Genomic DNA, 15,346 nt, shown 5'->3' with positions numbered 1-15,346 from the left:
AGAATTCTGCTTGTGTTAGCTGACATCATGATCCAGTTGTTCCCTTTGTAACACTTTACCATAAGAGGTTTGCAACTGAAACTTGATCTCTAGAGATGTGTATTTCAGCTGTTGCTTTTGAGCATGTAAAGTCTAAAATTAAAATGAGCTTAAAATATATTGTTCTAATCCAAACCAAAACCAAAATGTAACATGTAGCAATGGATTCATATTTACAGTGTATTTGCATTAGTATACAAATATGGACAATATAAATCAGCTTGTAGGATTTTATATATATAAATTATATATATATATATATATATATATATATATATATATATATATATATATATATATATATATATATATATATATATATATTATAATATATATATATATATATATATATTATAATATATATATATATATATATATATATATAGTACACGACAACAGATAAGAGTGATAAATATGTCATGTACTTAATTACTAAGGCAAGGAGCAAAGTGCAGAAAGTCGCAGCAGCTAATCACAACTTACTTTTCACTAGCCTAGCTCTGGTAAACTAAACACCTATTGGATGGTTTGCTGCACTTTGAATATTATCATTGCTTTTTTTTTTTTTTTTTTTTAATTATTCAAGGCCAGTAAAAAACTGCCAAAATACTCTGACATATTTTGATCCCATACATAGAATATATTTCAGATACAGTTTTTAAAAATTAAAAAAAATTAGAAGTAAAAGCCCCCTTAAATATTAATGCGTTTGAGAGTTCAACAAAACAAACTTTTTTTGGTGTAGGTAATTAAAATGCATTCAAATTTAGCTAAACTGGACATTTGTTTACTATGTTGTATATTGGAGTTTAATGAAGAATTAGAAAAAGCACAATGAGTTAATAATTTTCATTTGAGATAAATAAAGTGTTCTGAATCTGAATGTAAAAATCTGTAATAAATATGCAATATTAGCATGTGTAATGTACTGTGTGTATACAATATATTGTGTGCACAAGTAGGTACAATGTAAGCATTGAAGTGAAGTAACAAAAATGCATATTTATAAAATGGTAAATGTAGCATTTACTAAATATTTATATTAGTATAGGTAAATCAGTCGCTATCATTTAAAATGCATGCACTAGTGAGATATGTCAACAGTGAATACTCTGGGAATGTCAAATTCATTGCTTTACAAATATATCCCAATAAGTGAAAATGCTCTTACCGTTCACAGCGTGGTCCTGTGTATCCAGGAGGACATTCATCACAAATTAATCCATGAGTTTGGTCCAGGTGGCATGTTGGGCTAAAGCTTTGTTGTTGACAGAAGGCCAAATTGTGAAAAAAGAAAATAAAAAAAACTAGATTTAACATCATAATTGCAGGTATTCTTCAGCAGTCATTACTCTAGAGACATGGAGACCCAGGAATACCCTATCTGCTTCAGACACACACATTTAGCTTTGGCTCCAGCCAATAGTCAGTGAAATGGCTCTACTATTTCTGCCGACACTGGATATAGTATAGAGAGTGGCAGTATCCCAATGGCATGTTATGATGGGGCTTACTTTAGACTGTCACAGATCCTGTTCACCAGTGAATAAGCAGGAATGTACAGCTGCTTGTCTGTGCCCTGCAGGCCAATGCCAAAATATACTGCATCTTACTATGCAGCTGAGTCTTTATAAAAGGGAACAATGGTATTTTTAGTAATCAAAATATTCACAAATACTTACACCATTATTTTTACTCCTGTTGAGGGTTAATGTTTTCACAAATTATTATCATGCCTACTTCCAGAAAACAATACTGTTATATGCATTTACAATTTTTAAAATGTGATCGTGTTCATATGAACCCATATTGCAAAGGCAAAAAAAAAAAAAAAAAAAAAGAAAATACATTTGGAAACCCACAGCAACCAGAAAGAAGCTTTCAGCAAAGTACCAGTGGGCCAGGATGAATTCTGATTGGTTGCTAGAAACTGCACTCTACACATAGAATTTTGTGTTTACAGGCCTGGTGTGCTGCAAATATTTCAAATCTGTTTCTTTATCTGATTATAAATCAGCACTGCTCCACCGAAATGTGATATGTTTGTTATAGGTAGTTAGGTTAAAGTTATTCAATTATGGCAATGCTATTGCCATAATTTCTGACTCAATCCCTGTCCACCTAAAACTTTTATTGTTAAATTTCCTTTAGATTTACCTTCAACTATGTAGTGCAAGGGCCTGCCTGATTGCATACAGATTGAAAGTGTTTAGGTTTGACTTCATATTATATGGTTTTGGTGAATCTAAAAAAAAAAATCTAAAGAAAGTTGTATAATGTGTATTTAGCTTAACCACTTCCCGCCCGACCTATAGGCGATTGTCGGCGGGAAAGTGGTTGCATTATCCTGAACGGACATCATATGAGTGGCGATCGGTGATGTGGCATGACACACCGCATCTCTGATCTAGGCTCTTTACCATGTGACCAGCTGTGTCCAATCACAGCTGGTCACATAGTACACAGGAAGAGCCATTGATCGGCTTTCCTTAGTTTGTGCCTGACAGAGGGGGGGTCTGCACTGGTAATCAGATCATTGATCACCAGTGCAGACCCTCAGGGGGGGGGGGGGTTGCCAATAGAACCACCAGGGATGCCTACCTATGACCCCAGGGATGCCCACCCATGACCCCAGGAATGCCCACCATGGCCACCAGGGATGGAAATCAGGGCTCAGGGAGCCTGCCAGTGCCCTCACCATCAGTGCTGCCCGCCAGTGCCCTTCCCATCAGGGCTGCCCACCAGTGACCATCATTGCCATCTATCATTGCTGCCCACCAGTGCCCATTATTGCCCACCAGTGCCGCCTATCAGTGCCCATTAGTGCCCTTCAGTGCCGCACATCAGTGCAGATCAGTGCCGCCTATCAGTGCCCAGCAGTGCCGCCTATCAGTGCCCATCCGTGTCACCTATCAGTGCCCATCAATGCCGCCTATCAGTGCCCAGCTGTGCCGCCTATCAGTGCCCACCAATGCTGCGTATCAGTGCTACCTATCAGTGCCACATATCAGTGCCCATCAGTGCTGCCTATCAGTGCCGCATATTAGTGCCACCCCATCAGGGCAGCCTCATCAGTGCTCATCAGCGCAGGAAAAAATTTATCAATTTACAAACTTGTATACCATAAACAAAAAAACTTTTTTTTTTTCAAACTTTTTGGTCTTTTTTTTATTTGTTTAGCAAAAAATAAAAAAACTTGCGGTGATCAAATACCACCAAAAGAAAGCTCTATTTGTGGGGAAAAAAATGACATAAATTTGGTTTAGGTACAGTGTTGCATAACTGCGCAATTGTCATTCAAAATGCAACAGCACTAAAAGCTGAAATTTGGCCTGGGCAGGAAGGGAGTGAAAGTGCCCTGTATTGAAGTGGTTAAGTGTTTTTGTTTTTGTCAACTTTTGCCTGTTACAGCTCCACCTGCTGCAACCCTTTATAATATAATTAGATAAATCAACGCAGATGTGTAGCAGATGATCCTTAGGAAAGCCATATTAACCCCAAAAGCAAATATTAATTTTACTGACACAAGCATGACAGCATATACGTATGGGTATAGGCTTCGCCCCTTACCCAATCAGGACTGGTTATACTATATGAATGAGTCGCCTCCCCCAAGGCGGCATTCTCTTTTTGTTCCTCAAATGCTCAACCGGTTATAACTATGGGAAGAAGGTTTTTAATTTTAGCCCGCACCTTGCTGGATTTATCTTGCCAGCCGCACAGGTTCAGCCTCTCATGTGACGAAGCTCCCTCTGTTCGGGTGTAAACCAGCTATACAAGGGAGACTTCCCCCAATACTGGGGTGCAGGATACTATTCTTTGGATGCAGGTAAAACAGCTCTGCCTTGTTGTTTGGTTAACCTGGCGCTCTGTGTATGTTTTGTTTTCCTTGCAAAATGCTGGCATTGTTGTTAGGGCGGCTGCCCACTTCTAAGATGGCTCCTTATCTACTTCCTGTTGATGTTCTGCAGGCTGCTCTTTCCAGATGGATGTGTGGATGGGATGGTGCTCGGCAGACTTGTGATCAACAGAGAGCAGCAAAATAGCGTAGGGATAACTTCCGTCTCACGGTAGGGAGCCCCGGGTGGCTGCCTAGGGGTGTATTGGTGGCCACCTGTTCAGGAATCCAGCCTCTCCCATCACCTTAAATCCAGTCAGGGATGTGTGCTGCACAGGTAGGTAAGCTAAACCATAGGCTGTCATGGTTTGTCATGATTATTATGCGGTTAATACGTCAGGATGCCAAAGTAGGGTAACTTACTGTTATAGTTCTGTTTGTTTCATTAATGCCTCACAGGTTTTGTTTTGTCTGCAGTACTGCTAATCCATGGCCTGATATATAGGCATTTGCTGTGCAAAGTTGAGTCTTTCCTATTAACTCAGCGATGCCTGGCTCTGCAGGTTTAGTTTACTGTTTAATGCTCTAATACCTGGGTTTGCTGTTTTCACCATTTGCAGACCAGGGGCCTAGTCTAGGTTATCCTGCCAGAGCTGTTGGTCTGAAGTATATTAACCCTTGCTTGTGCTGCTTATGATATAGTAATGCTTCAGTTTTATTGACTACTATGCGTTGTATGGCTGCTATGTGTTTAATGCTTGATTTTGGCTGCTTAACGTTGATGGCTGCTATACGTTAAGGGCTGCTAAGTGTTTAATGATTGTTATGCATTAACCTGCTATGTCCAAATGCTGGAGTGAAGTTCAGTGCTCTGCTTAAGTTTACAGTGCCTTAAATAATTTGTCTATTACACATCTATTGGTAAGTACTTTTTCTAAAGGGGTTAATCCTTGCTCAAAATAGCATATTGGTCCATTTGCTGCTTCAATGTCTGCAGATGGATGTGTGGATGGACACCGAGAGTATATTAATGCTAATGTCCTGGCCAGTACTTCCAGGTTATTATTATGACCACAAACCTGCAGCTCATATCCTTGAGGTATGAGCTTACCCAAAGACCAGTCATGATCATTAAGGTGAGGGTCAGGTAAGTATACTATACTAAAATAAATAAATAAATAAAAGAGTGCGTAGGCAGTATGGATGGTAAAACTTTAAAACTTTCCAGCCCTTAATACCAGAACCACTCTCCAAAGGAAAAGAGGCAACTTGTTCCTCTCTGGCTCTCAAGAAAACCACTATACATTCAAGGTGCTGCCAGGAGGGGCAGACTAAAGACAATAACAATAAGGACCATCCTGGGCGGTATGGGAAGTGTGGTTAGCTAACGTGCCCGCCAAGATGCTATGCCAAGTTGCATATCAGTTTGTTTAAAGGGTACCTCTGCCTCAAAAGCAGTGGGCCAAGGAGCTTTCATCAGATTGGCTAGATGTGTCTTCATGCTAGCAGGGGATGCAAGATCCTTTCTGTAAAGCCTGGCTTCAGAGGCAGTGGGCCAAGGAATCTTCATCAGACTTACCAGAAGTGCCAGTCTGCCAACGGGAGATGCAATATCCTTTGCAGTGGCATGGGAACTGCAATATGGATTTAGAAATTAGGTGTATTCTACCATTAGGTAGTGTTGTGTGGCCTGCATGGGAGTTTACTTCAGTAGCCAAGGCTATATAATTCTCAGCAGAAGAGTTGAAGGCAAACTGGACCAATAAGAAGAATCTGTGGTGTGTGATCCCTGAGTGAAAATAAAGTGACCAGTGATGCAGTATGCTGTCCCCTAGTATTCTGTGTGATTAGTCAAGCCCTATGGCTTAACCCACTGACTGCATTTGCCTCTTTCTAAAGTGAATTGACTGCTGTTCAAGATGGAATCAGTGATGTCTAGATTTGGGACTAATCCCTTAGGCTAGTCACCAAGGTCCAGAACAAAGAGTAGGTGACAAGGCTCGAGAAGAGCTATAGAAGAGATTGAAAGATCCATAATTGTCTTTCTTTGGTCGCCTAAATCCAATTCTGCTTCTCACTAGGAGCAGCAAAATTCCTTTCACTCAAATTTGCCCAGTAGGTGTTATTGCAGGAATTATCGCAAATTTGGGCAGAGGAGGCTCAGGATCGGTGGGGCCTGTGCAGTAAGGAAGTCATTGGAATTTTCTTTACACTCTTTCAACTTCTCTTATTCCTACTATGGTTCTTTAAAGCTTTAAGCAAATGTTACCAAATCTTGTTCCAACAGTGAGCCATCGATCCAGTGTTAGTCGAAAAGCAGGTTTAGGCAGGAAATGGAATGAAGAATCAAAATCCAAAACTTCATATGGAGTTATTGAGAACAATCACTCAAATAATCAGATAAAGCAGCTATAGTTTTCTTTAGATCTAGCTGATGTGTACATACACTTTTTGGTAAACCCATGCTTCTGAGAGTTTTACTACAGGTCTATTCAACAACCTTTGGTCTTTCCACATACTGAAGACATTTTTCCAGAACATTGCTTTCAGTAGCTGCCATCTTGCGGAAAGAAAGGAAGCGTGTTCTATAGCTGGACAACAGCCTGCGGGGGGCTCATCATCCTCCAGGTCCAGGCAAATTCTGATTCAGACTCAGATCAAATTTGGACCCATCATCAGCTGGGGAAGGCCAACTCATCTAATTTTATCAATGACATTTTGGACACTCAGGAGAATACTGTAGAGTTGCCCTCACAGAAGGTGACAGTTTTAGGTTCTCACTTGGGGCAAGTCCTAGCTCTATACCATCTGTTCATATCCAATGGTTTCAAATGATCGAGAAGTAGACTGCAGTAATCCATGCAGTCGGTTGGACTCACTGGAAGATTGAGAACATTATAATCTGACCTTCTAAAGTAATGGAAGATTTGCTTCCTACTCCATAGAAGATGACCCCACATATGAGTCCCGTTGGTGGTTGCTAAGGATAGTTAATCTTTTCAGATTTCATCAGCTTCCTGGCATACCAATCATCACAATATATTTACTTTCTTAGTATTCACCTCAGTGACCTCCTAGCTCAAGGTCAATGACATATGTCAATGGACGACAAAGTAGCTAACATCAGGGGTGCAGTGATCCCCAAGCGGTGAAGTCATTTGGGCAACACAGCCTAGGAGGCCTCAGTTATGCTCCAAACAGATGGTAATGGTAATCTCCTATCTTCATGGCAAGAAAGAATACAATATTAAACTTTTGTCAAAGGTATTTCCCTTTCAGATTTGCCAACAGTAGAACCTGTCTTATATCATCGTTCTTTGTGTTCTGGCTCCCCGGATCTTCCTGTCAGACACTGTAAGATACAAAGTCTTGGATGTCAAGAGTGTGTCTCTAGACCAACAAGCAGTTCAATGGATCTCAACCTGACAGTAACCTCTATGGTCAAGGAAGTTATTCCTTCAAGAAGGAGTTTCCCAGAATTTGAAGCAGTTTATCTACTAACATCCAGTTGGGTCAGCAGGTTGGCCTATATAGCCACCAGACCCAGTGGTTTCCAAGCTCCTCATTAGGATCCATAGTTGTCCAGGCTATAATGTCCTGGTGGCCTTGCCGGCAGCGGTGCCCTCAAGTAGTCTTTGGCCCAAGAACCTCCTATTCTCCATCCTGAGATTTCAGACTTTATACGGTGGGGCCAAGTTTATCCAAATTCAGCAAAGTTAGATCTAGCAGCTGGGAGACCAAGTATGGAATTCCAGGGCACCTGCTACAAACTTCAGGTATACTAGAACATAGGAAACCTCAAAGAATTTAAGGATGGAATCCTCTGCTCCTGACTGTAAAGATTAAGATGTCTGCAAGTAAGCCGAGATAAGGGATAAAGTGGTAGTCAAGTCTTGGTCAGATTACCACTTCCTGAGATCCATGGACCGCTGCACATCTTGGTAAACAAATTCCGAAAGGCCTGTACAGATCGTTCCTTCCCCCTAGAACTTTCAGTGCAACTAGTGTTGGGAAGGTTGTCCCACTCCTCCATTCTTCTGAGCAAGACTTCCTCAATATTTTCCATGACAATAAAGTAGTATATCCTAAGGATATCACATCTGGGAGAAGGATTTCAGATATCCAAGTGTCTACCTTATTGCTACCATTATCAAACAAAATAGCTCTAGTTTCTTCTTCTCCAGCACCATACAAGGGGCTACATCCTTGCATCTGGAACAGGACAACGCCCTTTGAGCATGACCAAACTGAAATGTCTAAGTCACCACCAGCTTGGGTAGTGGACTCAATGTGGAAGAAATACATGGAAGTGGCCAGGGGGGTTTTTTTCTTTTGCTCACATACAGAAAGTAGGTTCTGCCACCGTCCCTGTAAGGAATATGGAAGGGTTTTTTTGGTGCCTTAAACCAGGAAGATTGGGACTTTATGGGCAAGTGAACATTGGTGCAAATGGGTAAATGAAAAATAAGCAATATATTGTAAAAATAAAAGGCAATAATTTATTTAAAAATGCTGGTTTCACGTATATAGGCAATTTATTCTGTGAACAATGTGCTTGGGGGGAGACCCCAAGTGTGAGGAAATAAAAGAGGTGATTCCGAAGAATCAGTGACAGTAGTGCATTTGTGACATTTGTGAGGATTTTTTGGCTGTTTCCCAATGGATGTTGAATAGGACAGAGTGTCCACAAAAAATCCCCAATTGCTGACGCGTTTCGGCTCTATCATGGGCCTTTTTCAAAGCATTTTGAGTCACTCAGTCTTTAATCTGAGGGAAAAATATACATGATTGTTTAGGTCCTCTCGGTATAGTTTCTGTAGCATCAAGTATATATGGAGGAAATAATGGAATAAGTACATATTCCGCTAATTCTGCGCAGAGCTCCCTTGTCCAAAATTGCAATCACATCGGGAATCGTGTCCTGCATACAGCCTGGGTTAATATGAGGAGTATTGTTGTATTAATGAGACTTGACACAGTGGGTCTCAGGTATTGAAAAAGTGTAAGGTGTCTTCACTTACAAGTATATCTGCTGAAGGGGTTAAGCTTCCACGGTTCTGGAGGTGGGTTTTCTCCCTTTCACTCTTGGGCCAGATTCTTGATCTATATTGTAATGTATTGTAATATATGATCATGTATATGGTCCGTTTTGTTAACAGTATTTTATCAAAGATTGTATTTGCATACTGTGACTATAATGTCGGTTCCCAAATGTATTCCATGTGTGTTAAATCATAGTGCTTAAACAGTAGAAAAGTAAAGTGACTCTGGTGTCCAGGATTTTATTGTGGGTATTTTAACAGGAGTTCCGTTGGAACTTACGTTTTGGCTGAAATCTTGGTGGGGAATCATCTATCCAGCTGCCGCAGGTTCGGTCCGTCCTCTTCTCTCAGCTCGAGAGAAGTGAGGACTGACTCTCGTTTCCCGGCCTTATGAAGTCCCTTGCGCTTGCGCAGTAGGCGCTGGACGTAAAGGACTTCCGGGGAGCGTGATGTGGCACCGATCTCTGCGCCTGGGCTCAAGAGATGCGCGCGCAGGTCGCTCGGCTCGTAGTGAGGGACGCTCTTGGCCGCCAGCACGGGAGGAGGGGCCTTCCTCTCCCTGAAGGTGATTGGTAGGTCCCAGGCAGCCCCTACGTGGAGACGTAAGGGCTGCCCGTGCTGGGTGCGATTGCTATGACAATTATGAGCCGGTCAGCAGAACTGTTGCTACAATCCCTGCATGTACGATATCCTATATCCGCATAAGTAAATATGTAGCAGTCTGACATAGTACATTGTGCATTAAGCATAACAATAAAGGAAAATTGAGTAAGGAGTGAAAATAAAAAATAAAAATAATAAAAGGGCAATGCTAAAGGTGTTATTTTTGACAGCAGTAGTACAATAATCCCACTCTTGGTATCGGTGGATTTGGGAAGGAAACAATCCCGATTACCGGGTAATCCAGGGTTGTCCCAGGATCATGTTAACCTGGAATCGGATGCTATGCATCGGTATTTTTATGAGGTTGGACATATGTTAGAAGACAACCTCCGATATGTATAGGCTAATTGTCCTAGCCCCTACAATGTTTTAATTTTTACAAAGGAGGAGCACAAAGAAAAAATTATGTGTAAACTCAAAGGTACACGAATTGGAGAGTTGTTTTTCGGGCAGGGGGATGAACAACAAAAAGGTTTTTGGTACTTAGTCGGTCTTTCCTGATGCAAAGCCCTCAAGAAATGGGCGAAAACTCTCGTTCTCGTTCAGTCCTGGTGGTTTTGTCGCCTGAAGGCGTCAGATCCACCTCATTTCCATTTGCAACAATCGTTTCGTCGCTCACCATCATAAAAATAAGATGCCCAAAGTGACATTCATGGCTCTTGAAAGAATTCATATACCGAGTAGAGGGGGGGATTGGAACAAACGATTGTTGCAAATGGAAATGAGGTGGATCCGACGCCTTCAGGCGACAAAACCACCAGGACTGAACGAGAACGAGAGTTTTCGCCCATTTCTTGAGGGCTTTGCATCAGGAAAGACCGACTAAGTACCAAAAACCTTTTTGTTGTTCCTCCCCCTGCCCGAAAAACAACTCTCCAATTTATCGTGTACCTTTGAGTTTACACATAATTTTTTCTTTGTGCTCCTCCTTTGTAAAAATTAAAACATTGTAGGGGCTAGGACAATTAGCCTATACATATCGGAGGTTGTCTTCTAACATATGTCCAACCTCATAAAAATACCGATGCATAGCATCCGATTCCAGGTTAACATGATCCTGGGACAACCCTGGATTACCCGGTAATCGGGATTGTTTCCTTCCCAAATCCACCGATACCAAGAGTGGGATTATTGTACTACTGCTGTCAAAAATAACACCTTTAGCATTGCCCTTTTATTATTTTTATTTTTTATTTTCACTCCTTACTCAATTTTCCTTTATTGTTATGCTTAATGCACAATGTACTATGTCAGACTGCTACATATTTACTTATGCGGATATAGGATATCGTACATGCAGGGATTGTAGCAACAGTTCTGCTGACCGGCTCATAATTGTCATAGCAATCGCACCCAGCACGGGCAGCCCCTACGTCTCCACGTAGGGGCTGCCTGGGACCTACCAATCACCTTCGGGGAGAGGAAGGCCCCTCCTCCCGTGCTGGCGGCCAAGAGCGTCCCTCACTACGAGCCGAGCGACCTGCGCGCGCATCTCTTGAGCGCAGGCGCAGAGATCGGTGCCACGTCACGCTCCCCGGAAGTCCTTTACGTGCAGCGCCTACTGCGCATGCGCAAGGGACTTCATAAGGCTGGGAAACGAGAGTCAGTCCTCACTTCTCTCGCGCTGAGAGAAGAGGACGGACCGAACCTGCGGCAGCTGGATAGATGATTCCCCACCAAGATTTCAGCCAAAACGTAAGTTCCAACGGAACTCCTGTTAAAATACCCACAATAAAATCCTGGGCACCAGAGTCACTTTACTTTTCTACTGTTTAAGCACTATGATTTAACACACATGGAATACATTTGGGAACCGACATTATAGTCACAGTATGCAAATACAATCTTTGATAAAATACTGTTAACAAAACGGACCATATACATGATCATATATTACAATACATTACAATATAGATCAAGAATCTGGCCCAAGAGTGAAAGGGAGAAAACCCACCTCCAGAACCGTGGAAGCTTAACCCCTTCAGCAGATATACTTGTAAGTGAAGACACCTTACACTTTTTCAATACCTGAGACCCACTGTGTCAAGTCTCATTAATACAACAATACTCCTCATATTAACCCAGGCTGTATGCAGGACACGATTCCCGATGTGATTGCAATTTTGGACAAGGGAGCTCTGCGCAGAATTAGCGGCTACACCCGTGTATGTACTTATTCCATTATTTCCTTCATATATACTTGATGCTACAGAAACTATACCGAGAGGACCTAAACAATCATGTATATTTTTCCCTCAGATTAAAGACTGAGTGACTCAAAATGCTTTGAAAAAGGCCCATGATAGAGCCGAAACGCGTCAGCAATTGGGGATTTTTTGTGGACACTCTGTCCTATTCAACATCCATTGGGAAACAGCCAAAAAATCCTCACAAATGTCACAAATGCACTACTGTCACTGATTCTTCGGAATCACCTCTTTTATTTCCTCACACTTGGGGTCTCCCCCCAAGCACATGTTCACAGAATAAATTGCCTATATACATGAAACCAGCATTTTTAAAAAAAATTATTGCCTTTTATTTTTACAATATATTGCTTATTTTTCATTTACCCATTTGCACCAATGTTCACTTGCCCATAAAGTCCCAATCTTCCTGGTTCGAGGCACCAAAAAAACCCTTCCACATGGAAGTGGCCCTTCTCTAGAAGGTCAGACAGTGGCCTCTTCAGGCCTGGCGGTATCAGAAGAAGACTTTCACTGTCCACTAGGATGATGGCATCACCTCAGGTCAAAGTAGTTTAGGGGGCTTATAGGGCAAAGATGAATCCATTAATCTAGTGCAGAGCCCACTTTACCAGAAGGACGGTGTGCTCCTGGGCAGAATTCATAGGTCCAGAATTATTTTTACAGGATACTAACGAGGTTAATATACTAAAAAACATTTTTAGACTATTACAAATTTAATCAAGCAACATTGGAAACAGGGGTGTTGACTTCAGTTCTAAATGAGTCTAATTATATGTGGATTAAAACATTTCAGCATGGTCCTCCCTTATGGGTTTTGTTACCTGCATGCTGTCGTGCTTGTGTCAGGAAAACGGAAAATGTTTTACTTACCTGACTGTAATTTTACTTTCCTGATGCATAAGCATGACAGCATACAGGCCCCTCCTTGGGGGTTTCGCATTTGAGTATAGTTACGAGAATGCCACCCTAGAGAGGTGACTCATTTATATAGTATAACCAGTCCTGATTGGGCGAGGGGCAGAGCCTATACCCATACATGTATGCTGTCGTGCTTATGCATCAGGAAAGGAAAATTACTGTCAGGTAAGTAAAATATTTTAATATTTTTCATTATATTGCAGCTTACTTAATTCTTAGATGTGATGGCTGCATTTGTTTTCTTTTTTAGACTGTCATCTTTTTATCATTACCTGGTGATTTAGCCAGTAAGTCTGTTGTTTTTGAATAGAACAAGCTGTCCTGCACATTTAGCAGTTAGATGGTTTAGACAAACCATTTACCACTGACAGGGTTGCTTATAATGGTCAGCTTTTATTTATTTTTTAATGTAAATCCTTTATCTCAATTTGAAGAAAACTGGTTCTGTATCCGCTGACAAAATGTTAGCTGGAGTTTGGCTTCAATTTCAAACTCCAGTGACGTCACATCCGGCTTCTGCGGAATGCTTTTTGGTAGGGTGACAAGAGCTATGGAACGGAGGGGGAGATGGTTCCTATATCTATTTTGGCAATTCTCACCAGTGCCACGATAGTCACTCATTGATGTAAGCATTAGTGATGAGCCGAACATCCCCCTGTTCAGGTCGCAACAGAACATCTTGAACAGGGGAAATGTTCTAGCAAACATGCAAACTCCATTAAAGTCTATGGGACATGAACATGAAAAATCAAAAGTCCTAATTTTAAAGGCTTAAATGCAAGTTATTGGCCCAACAAAAGTGTATGGGGACCTGGGTACTACCCTGGGGGACCTGAATCAATGCAAACATTTTTTTTAAAACAATCAGTTTCACAGGAGCAGTGATTTTAATAATGCTTAAAGTGAAACAATAAAATGAAAAATTCCTTTAAATATCATGCCTGGGGGGCCCCCTTAATGTGCCTGTAAAGTAGCACATTTGTGCGATGTTTGTAGCCTGCTGCAGCAATACTGACATTTCTAAAGGAAAAAATGTTATTTAAACTTGCTTGTGGTTGTAATATATTGTTGGCTCCCGGCAATACAGGTAAAAAAATGAAAAAAACGGCGTGGGTTTCCCCCCAGTCCATACCAGACCCCTCGTGGGTGGGGTTCCCTGTAAAATCCATACCAGACCCTTATCCGAGCACAGAGCCTGGCTGGCCCTGATGGGGTTGGGGTGAGCGAGCACCCCCCTCCTGAACCATACCAGGCCACATGCCCTCAACATGGGGGGGTGGGTGCTTTGCCCCCCCACCCCAAAGCACCTTGCCCCCATGTTGTCTCTTCCCGACAACCGTGGGCTGTGGTTGTGGGGGTCTGTGGGGGGAGGCTTATCAGAATCTGGAAGCCCCCTTTAACAACGGGTCCCCCAGATCCCGGCCCCCCTATGTGAATGGATATCGGGTACATCGTACCCCTACCCATTCACCAAAAAAGTGTACAAAAAAAATGTGAGAATCCACCGCAGTGCAACTCTAGTGCTGTAAATAACTTATATCCAAATGTGTTCAGTGCCTACCACCTTCTGCCAAAATTCCTGCTCATCTCCAAAAAAAGACCCCACCACAGAGCTTCCTGCTAACGCGTACGGGTGAGAGGAGTCGTTGTCCTTGATGACATTTTACCATATCTGTATTAGTGTGGTGAGCTGATGATATGTCCATTGTACTTATACCTTTGTGAGTGTTTTATCCCATTGTTATCAATAAATACATTTTGGTATAGATAGCACTATAGTTTCTCGATTTCTGTTTTTATGATATATTCAACGTAAATCGAGAAAAAGAGATGGAGGTCTGAGGATTCAGTGGGGCCACCAGAAGATGCGTTCCAGTATTATCCAATACCATCTGTAGTGGAGGACTATAAAGGATGGTTTGACTCTGTGGTGGGGTCATTTATTGGAGGTGAGCAGGAATTTTGTCAGAAGGTGGTGGGCACAGAACACGTTTGGATATAAGTTATTTAAAGGACTACAGTTGCACTGCTGTGGATTCGCTTAAATGGGACTTTGAAATATATATTGTCTGATTATTAAACATACTGTATCATTTAATATAAACAGTTTTTTGTCATTTATTTGTTTTACATACTGACAGCGCTACACTTGTATGTTTTAATATAGTATTGCTTTGTGAGATGGGTAGACACACTTTAAGAGTCTATTCACACTAGCGCGACTTGTCAGTCGACCAAGTCGCCTAACCTGGAGGCGACTTGCATTGACTTCAATTATATGAAGTCTCTGCAAGTCTCTGCACCGCGACTTCACAGGTCGCCCCCCCCAAAGTCAGATCGCGCCAGTCTGAATGGGCTCTAAAAGTATGAGCAGCAGTCATAATAATATTGTTAAATGTATAACTTTGTTTTTGTTTTGGTTGCGCTGATTATTTTTAAACACATACATTCAATTTACTGTATTGCTGCAATGTACGATAATGTGTGGAAAAATGAGTATTAGTGCACCACACAAATGTAAATGAGCTCTAAAGACAAATGCAAAAGTATAAAATCAGTGACTCATGTAAAAAAAAATATTTTTCCAAAACCTGTAAAAAATCTTTATCATACATTGGCAAAGGATGTACACATAT

At 41.5% G+C, this 15,346-nt stretch overlaps 1 protein-coding gene across 4 annotated transcripts in view; it reads right to left on the bottom strand.

Annotated features, from left to right (window-relative positions):
* The window catches only part of LAMA2 (laminin subunit alpha 2), a 1,405,743-nt gene that overhangs the window by 588,645 nt on the left and 801,752 nt on the right, over nt 1–15,346 (bottom strand). For all 4 annotated transcript variants that reach the window (XM_082249565.1, XM_082249566.1, XM_082249567.1 and 1 more), the window contains exon 18: nt 1,211–1,297. In XM_082249565.1, coding sequence (XP_082105691.1) covers nt 1,211–1,297 — 87 coding nt within the window. The remainder of the gene's footprint in view (nt 1–1,210; nt 1,298–15,346) is intronic.

Source organism: Pelophylax lessonae (genome assembly GCF_965119305.1).
Source record: "Pelophylax lessonae genome assembly, chromosome: 3".
Lineage (NCBI taxonomy): Eukaryota > Metazoa > Chordata > Amphibia > Anura > Ranidae > Pelophylax > Pelophylax lessonae.
Note: the sequence above shows the minus strand (reverse complement) of the source record. Positions and strands in the feature narration are given on the sequence as shown.